Genomic DNA, 8,730 nt, shown 5'->3' with positions numbered 1-8,730 from the left:
CATAAATATGGTCCGAAATACACATAGAGTATAAGAGTATTTCTATTCCTATCAAAGTACTTCTTCTCTTAATAAAAGCATGTTGATATTTAGAATTCAGCCCAGGAAGCAAAAGAGCTAATCTGATAGATAAGACTTGGGAAATAATAACCTTCTTATTTCAACATGCTTTTGTTAAGGGATTATTACTCTAATATATTAGACTTTAGAAATAATAACTTTCTTAATACAAACATAATTATAAACCAAGAAAGCAATGAAACTAATGATTAATTTTTTTCTACTTATGAATTGATTGCTCATATGGGTCTAAAATCTCCAAATCACATATGACATCTTTTATAAGCAATTTTTTTATTCATAAAGAAGGGGAAAATGATACAATGAAAAGCAACACTAAAAAACATACACTTTTGTTCAGCGGTGTATGACTGAAAAAGTACACACACATACCGGAGATAAAAGAGTGGTAGAAATACTTCACAAAGGTAGTTGTTCAAAGAACAATTAGTGGACTTCATCTTTGGAATTTAATGAATTGGTGTATCCGTCTTGACAATCAAGGTAAACTATATCCATTACCCGACTGAGGTTTAGACTAGTCATCAGAACAGGCATTGCTATGAAATTAGGCTTCATGATCTCTTCATTCATATCTTTCCATGCATCTTCCACCAGCTTTTTCATCTCCTCAATCGCCTCTCCTCTTTTGACACTCCAAATTCCTTCATGTAGCAATCCCAAGCTAAACAATGTCCATTCTTTAGTTCATCCTTCATTTTGTAACAAAACAGGTCATGATCGAGTTAAGTGAAACTCTAAGAAATTTTTTTAAAAAAGTGTATATGTACGTATATACATATAAATATATACCTCGCGTGCAACTATGTCATTTAAAAGATGAGCTGATACTTTTGAAGCCTGGACAACTTTAGGATTTGTTTCTAACCATTCAAATTCTTTGACACATGCATGTTTCTCCATTCCGATGAAGACCATTGGTATAAGTAGACCAAAACTGCTTGAGATCAACGCGTCTTGCATATACTCATTGAAGGATGGCAAATATTGACCATAATATCATTGCGCTTCAAGATGGCAGGATCGCACCAATTGCTGGAACTAACATATTGAAAAATAAAAGACAAAATTTAATTAGTTCTAGAGATGTAAGTATGTGTATGTATGTGTATGTGTATGTGTCCATAAAATAAATTGCTTACTTTCTCCTTTGTGTGACGAACACTATAAGATCTCCCTTTTTTGATAGCATCCCTCTCAATATCCTCAAAGAAATTAAATAGTTCCCTATAAACAATTTTGGTATTCTTTGATGGTATATCATCAATGGCATCCTTGTCGAACCTGGATATTGATTAAAGGTTTGTCTTTTAACGACTAAAAAATAACATATAAATCAATATTTTTTTTTGCGATACCTCTCAAATGCATTGGTAAGGAATTGCAGTTCTTCCAGAGTACCATGGGTATCATATGTATCATCTAACAGTGATAAAAGTAGTACGAATTTGACAAGGAGTTTGCGAGATAGAGAAAATTGAGGCTCAAAATGTGCCTCAACTCCTATCAGATATCCCTCCATAATTCTGTCCCATCTAGCGTAAGTTAACTCGTTCTCAAGATTTATATCTTCCCACCACCTGAAAATTAAGGAAAATTATTCAATGAAATTGCTACATTATGTTATTCGTGTAACAAACCAATTGTGTATGAGGCATGTGGAATTTCTAATCATGGAAAAAGGGTCAAATGAGCCCCTAATGTTTAGCCTATATATCAAATAGGCCCTCAACGTTCGAAAAGGGTCAAATAAGCTCCTAACGTTTTTAAATTGTATCATCTAAGCCCTTTTTAGGGGTCACCGAGGACCCTAACGTTTGTTAAATCGTATCAACGAGGACTGATAAGTGTATATTTTACGTCATTTAGAGGTCATTTATCTACTAGTTTTTAGTATTTTATGATGTAAAATATACGCTTATTTAGTTAATTTCGCTTATTTGTTAAATTATTTGTAGAATGTAAATATTTAATGTTTCTTGAGTTTTTAGGAATAAAACAGAGTTAAAATGCAAAAATAGTCAGAGCCAGAAGGATTCGAGCTAAGTTCAAGAAAGCCAACCAAGTTTCGGGTCAAACCGAGTCAAAACGAATCGAACAGGAAAATAAGCCACAAGCAGCAGCTCAGCCGGCCTTCAGCCGGCCCACGACTATGAGCCGGCCAAGGGCCGGCTGACTCCTGATCTCGGAGTTCAAATCCGATTCTCGGGAATCGCGTGGGGATTCTTGGCCGATACGTTCACACATCTTCCATAAGCAACATATATTGGGTTCACACTCAAAAAGATCTTCCTTGGCTTGCACTCAAAGTATGAATCAAGATGAGATTTAATCAAGCTATCTTTGGAAACGAGATAAGTGAACCCTGATTCACTCAAGACGGTTATGGAAGAACTTGCTCCCTACTCCGCTCTACATGGAAAGAAGAGATCCAAAGCTTGATCATCACTCAAATTCCATGAAGAGAATAGAGATTCTTGGCTTGAGCTCCACTCCTAGCAACTCTATAAATAGCTTGCATTTGTGTAGAGAAAAATCATCTTTCTTTTAGAGATCAATAAATCTTTCGGGATCTTAAACATCTTTGAGATCACCTTTGTAGTTTTCATCTTAGATCATAGACAAGCCATTAGAGGTAGTCTATTTTAGTATCATTTCTACTCTATAGTTTGGGATTATTACGCGAAACATATTGGAATTCCGGAGTTAAGGTACAACATTATTGAGAGATCAATTACCGTTGTGTTCTTGTTAATCATGAATTCCATATATGTTATGTTGAATTTCCTTTAATTATGAGTAGCTAAACCCATTTTCGGGGATTATTAATTGGACTTATGTCTACTTGATCATATTGGGATATTGGATTGTTATTAAAATGATGTGTTAATTAATGCTCATAATGCTTGAATGTTTTTGGCCAATTCATTCACTGCCCTATGTTTTAATTATGACTTGAGAGAGCTTAATTGAAATAGATCAGTTAATTAACAACGTATGAATTAATAACACGAGAGTGAGTTAATGAATACGTGTTCTTGAGGTTTGCTTAATAAATGTCATTTAATCACTTGATTTGGTATTTTATAACACGAGAGTGAGTAATCTGCCTATTAATTGGTTATTTGTATATTTTTATCTATAGCGGCTTGAGAGAGAGTTATAGATGCATTAGACTAGCCTGAACCATTAAATTGATAACATAATCCAAATATCCCATGAGATTAATGACATAAAGAAAATTAATAATCCCTGATCTTCCTTATTATTGTTTAAACCCATTTTTATTCAAAGCTTAATTTTATTCTAAATTAAAGGGTTAATTACATATAAAATCACCACCTTTACACGAATTTTCAAAAATAACACGATCTTTAAAACGTGTCAATTCAGGGCATCACCTTTCATTTCTTTTCAAAAACAACATGGGCACGTTTTTTGATAAAATTTTGCTGATTTGGACACCAGATGAGAGTGCCACGTGTCACGCCACGTCAGCAAAAATGCCACTAAAAATGTGCCCGTGTTATTTTTGAAAAGAAATGAAAGGTGGTGCCCTGAATTGCCACGATTTAAAGGTCGTGTTATTTTTGCAATTTCGTGTAAAGGTGGTGATTTTATATGTAATTAACCCTAAATTAAATCTGCTTAATTCTATTTTATTAATTTTAAATCACTTCAACCAAATTATCCTTTTGGCTATCCAAATTGAGTATCGTAATTGGGTGTATTTAGTTGCTTTCCTTGTGGGTACGATATCTGGACTTCACAGTCTATATTACGAGTTGACACTGTGCACTTGCAGCAATTTTCTCAACAAGTTTTTGGCGCCGTTGCCGGGGAAAGCATATCTTTAAACATCTAAGTTAGGATAGCTCGGCTTGTTTTAGTCTTTTATTTTCTTGTTTTACGTGTGGGTTTTGTTGTTTTTGTTGATACAGGTACTCTTCTTGTAGTGTATGCATAATACACGTCGCAAAGGTCTACCTTTAGAAACATTTCAACCAGATCTCACAACTTTTGAGCGAAGCATCAGAAAATCAGCTCAAAAGAATCTAAATATGGCAGACGAAGATGGTAATCCGCTTGGATTGAATAATGAAGGGGATAACAGAGTAATCCCCCAAAATCTGCAGAATCCGCAAAATCTGCAGAATCCGCAGAATCCACAGGATCTGCAAGGACAGATTAATAATAGGCAGAGACAACCAACATTGATGGAATTCTTCCAGCCGAATGTAGGAAATACTACGCATGGTTACTTTGCACATCCTGTGCGGGCAAACCATTACGAGATTAAGACCAGTATCATTCAGTTGTTAGAAGCCCGCTGTCAGTTCTATGGGCTACCAAATGAAGATCCAAATGCGCACATCTCGAATTTCCTGGAGGTGTGCAGTACATTCAAGCTCAGTAACATGACAGAAGATGAAGTTTGGCTGCGCTTATTCCCATTTTCTCTGAGGGATAAAGCGAAAATTTGGATTCATGCTCTGCCTAGAGTTGGCATTAACAGATGGCCAGATTTGGCCAAGGCATTCCTGAACAAGTACTTTCCCATGGCGAAGACCGCAAAGCTGACTAGAGATATCATGCTTTATCAGCAATTGGATGGAGAATCAGTGAGTGACGCATGGGAGCGGTACAAGGAATTGCAGAGAAAAGTTCCTCATCATCATATTACCAGAGAAAATTTGATCCAAAATTTCTATAATGGGTCAAATGATCAGACCAGGAGTATCATTGATACAGCCGCAGGAGGGTCATTGATAAGGAAGACCACTGATGCAGCATTTGAGCTGTTAGACGAGTTGGCAGTGAACAGCTGTTCTTGGCCAACTGAGAGGGAGAAGGCGCCTGCTCAGAGAGGAGTGATGGCAGTTGCTACTGACCCAGTAGTGGAGACAGTCAAATCACTATTACAGGATTTTCTCACAAAACAAGTTGTAACACCCAACACTCATAATGTTGCGGCAATTCAGAGTAACTGTGAGGTTTGTGGAGATCCTAGCCATACGGCAAATGAGTGCTATGTGATGTCGCAGCAGATCAACGAGCAAATCAATTATGTGGGAGGACAGAGACCAGGAAATAATCCATATGCTGCTACTTACAATCCAGGGTGGAGAAATCATCCAAATTTCTCATGGAAGGATAATGGAAATCAGACCCACAATCAGGCAGGTCCTAGTTTTCAAGGAGAACAAAGATCACAGCAGAATCAGGGAAACTTCCAAAATCAAGGAAACTTCCACCATCAGAATAGTAGGCCACAGCATCCACCTGGTTTTCAGCAGAAAGAACAGGGAGAGTCTCTACACAGTAAAATGGACAAAATGATGGAGTTGATGCTGAAGAAGGACGCAGAGACTCAGCAAGCACTCAAGAATCATGCTGCTACTATTCACAATCAAGAATTGCAAATACAGCAGATGGCAAAAGCACTCCAAAACAGAAATCAAGGGGGTTTACCATCCACTACTGAGAAAAACCCCCGAGAACATTTGAAAGCAATTGAACTGAGGAATGGAAAGGCATTGGATGATCCATACGCAGCAAGTACTAGCACAGAGGTAGAAAAGGAGCAGAGAAAGGAAAAGGAACCTGAAAAGGTAGTCACTAAACCTACTCCACTACCTCCGTACGTACCAAAAATACCATTCCCTCAGCGATTGAAGAAACCGCAAGACACTTGGAAGTTCCACCAGTTTTTAGACACTTTCAAGAAACTGCAAATCAACATCAGTCTGGCTGACGCTTTACGCGAAATGCCACATTATGCCAAGTTTCTAAAAGAGATCATCACCAACAAACGGAGTTGGGAGGTAGAAGGTACAGTACCCATGACAAAGAACTGCAGCTCAATCATCTTGAGCAATCTTCCGACGAAACTTCAGGATCCAGGGAGTTTTACTATTCCCTGTACTATTGGTAACATGCAGTCCATTAATTGTCTGTGTGATTTAGGTGCTAGTATAAATTTGATGCCCCTATCTCTGTTCCGGAGCATATTTGGTGATCAGCAGGTACAAGCTACCCCAATGATGTTACAATTGGCAGATCACTCTTTGAAGAAGCCACATGGGATTGTGGAGGATGTTTTGGTTAAGGTTAACAAGTTTATATTTCCTGTAGATTTTGTTGTCCTTGATTATGCAGCCGACAGGGACTGCCCGATGATCTTGGGGCGACCGTTCATGAACACTGGCAGAGCTCTTATTGATGTGCATAATGGTAAACTGACTTTGAGAATTGGGGAGGAGAGTGTTGAGTTCTACATGAAGAAGATTACACGCCACCCCAATATCGAGGAGAAATAGATGCAGATTGACATGGTGGACGAACTAGTGCAAGAGCGGATAGAAGAAAACAACTCCATATTGAACTCTGATTGGGATCAGGATGACATAAGTAGTATGGAGTTTACTTGTGAATGCCCTGTGGCAGACCAAAAGACAGAACTGGAAAGTCCCGTACGAGCACATATTCGCACTTGTGCGAATGCACAGTTGGTTTCCAGTCAAGAAGAGGAAGAATGCGAGGAGGAACCAATTCTTGAGCCATTGGTCAAGAACAAACACATCACTCCTCCTTCTTCAGAAAAGCCACCTAAGCTGGAACTCAAGACTTTACCAGCACATCTTCGGTACGCTTTCTTGGGAGCTGACAGTACCTTACCTATCATTATCAGCAATAAGCTCACCAAGGAGCAAGAGCAGAAGGTCATCAACACAGTCAAGGGACGAATTTTGGCTGTTGGGTGGCAGATCTCAGATATCAGAGGGATCAGTCCTTCTGTGGTAATGCATCAGATTCATCTCGAGGATGAATCCAAAACCTCTGCACAGAGGCAGAGAAGGCTGAATCCAAATATGAAGGAATTAGTTCATAAGGAAATTGTGAAACTACTTGATGCGGGCATTATTTATCCCATTTCCGACAGTGCATGGGTAAGCCCGATTCAGTGCGTACCTAAGAAAGGAGGTATGACAGTCGTGGAAAACAACAAGGGAGAGCAAATCTCAACTCGCACAGTTACTGGTTGGCGAGTATGTATTGATTACAGGAAGCTGAATACAGAAACGAGGAAGGATCATTTTCCACTTCCGTTCATTGATCAGATGTTGGAAAGAGTGGCGGGTCATGCATTCTATTGTTTTCTTGATGGATACTCGGGATATAATCAAATTCTGATTTATCCAGAGGACCAAGAGAAAACTACATTCACCTGTCCATACGGCACTTTCGCATATCGCTGTATGCCCTTTGGTCTGTGTAATGCTCCTGCTACATTTCAGAGATGCATGACTTCCATCTTCAATGACATGATCGAAGATATTATGGAAGTATTCATGGATGACTTCTCGGTGTTTGGAGATTCCTTTGAAAGATGTCTTCAAAATCTGGATAGAGTCTTGCAAAGGTGCGAGGAAACTAATCTGGTATTAAACTGGGAGAAATTCCACTTCATGGTGGAAGAGGGCATTGTTTTGGGACATAAGATATCCAAGGAGGGTATAGAAGTGGACCGAGCAAAGACTGAGGTGATCGAGAGACTGCCACCTCCACTTACAGTGAAGGGAGTTCGTGCCTTTTTAGGGCATGCGGGGTTTTATCGCCGCTTCATTAAAGATTTTTCATCTATAGCACGTCCTCTGACAAACTTACTTGTCAAGGATGCGCCTTTTGTGTTCACTGATGCCAGCTTAGCTTCGTTTCTCAAGTTGAAAGAGGCACTCGTTACTGCCCCAGTCATATCTTGTCCAGATTGGAATCTTCCATTTGAACTCATGTGCGATGCAAGTGATCAGGCTTTGGGTAGTGTTTTGGGGCAAAGGAAAGATAAGAAGCTTCATGTCATCTACTATGCTAGCCGTACTCTTTCCGGAGCTCAGCTGAACTACACTACCACAGAAAAGAGATGTTGGCTGTAGTGTTTGCAGTGGATAAATTTAGGTCATATCTTCTTGGCTCTAAAATTATCATCTACACTGACCATGCTGCACTTCGATATCTTTTCGCTAAGCAGGATGCTAAGCCTAGATTGATTCGATGGATTTTACTCCTTCAAGAGTTTGATATTGAGATCAAGGATAAGAAGGGTACTGAGAATGTGGTCGCAGACCACCTATCAAGATTAGAGGTGCCAGAGCCCGTAATAGATGGAGATTTCATCAATGAGAGTTTCCCTGATGAAACGCTCATGTTCATAAGAGATAAAGCGAGGCCGTGGTATGCAGATTTTGCAAATTACCTCTCCGCTTCCATCATGCCATCAGACCTGAACTACCACCAGCGAAAGAAATTTATGTCTGATGTTAGACGATATCTCTGGGATGATCCCTATCTGTTCAAAGTTTGTGGAGATGGAATGGTTCGGAGGTGTGTTGCAGAAGAGGAAATGTTTCCCATCATGAGGCAATGCCACGCTTCGGATTATGCAGGCCATTATGGGTCAGCTCGGACTGCAGCTCGTGTCTTGGAAAGTGGATTTTTCTGGCCTACAATATTTCGCGATGCTAGAACATTTGTGGAGCATTGTGGGAGATGTCAGCGAACATGAAATATTTCGAGGAGGAATGAGATGCCGCTCACTTCCATTCAGGAGGTTGAAATTTTCGATGTTTGGGGTATCGATTTCATGGGACC

At 39.3% G+C, this 8,730-nt stretch overlaps 1 protein-coding gene and 1 non-coding gene across 2 annotated transcripts; one reads left to right on the top strand and one right to left on the bottom strand.

Annotated features, from left to right (window-relative positions):
* The first annotated feature begins 4,142 nt into the window (after positions 1-4,142).
* Positions 4,143-6,401, top strand: LOC126657039 (uncharacterized). The gene has a single exon (XM_050351660.1). The coding sequence runs from the start codon at positions 4,143-4,145 to the stop codon at positions 6,399-6,401; it is 2,259 nt and encodes a 752-aa protein (XP_050207617.1).
* LOC126658929 (small nucleolar RNA R71) lies at positions 4,656-4,762 on the bottom strand. The gene has a single exon (XR_007634494.1). It is a non-coding gene; the product is annotated as a small nucleolar RNA R71 (small nucleolar RNA).
* Positions 6,402-8,730: the final 2,329 nt, after the last annotated feature.

Source organism: Mercurialis annua, linkage group LG7 (genome assembly GCF_937616625.2).
Source record: "Mercurialis annua linkage group LG7, ddMerAnnu1.2, whole genome shotgun sequence".
NCBI classification, from domain to species: domain Eukaryota; kingdom Viridiplantae; phylum Streptophyta; class Magnoliopsida; order Malpighiales; family Euphorbiaceae; genus Mercurialis; species Mercurialis annua.
The sequence above is the reverse complement of the archived record's forward strand: the minus strand, read 5'-3'. Positions and strand labels throughout refer to the sequence as shown.

What these genes read in the sequence shown, in the direction of transcription:
- LOC126657039 (XM_050351660.1), top strand. Translation starts at nt 4,143, where the DNA reads ATGGCAGACGAAGATGGTAATCCGCTTGGATTGAATAATGAAGGGGAT.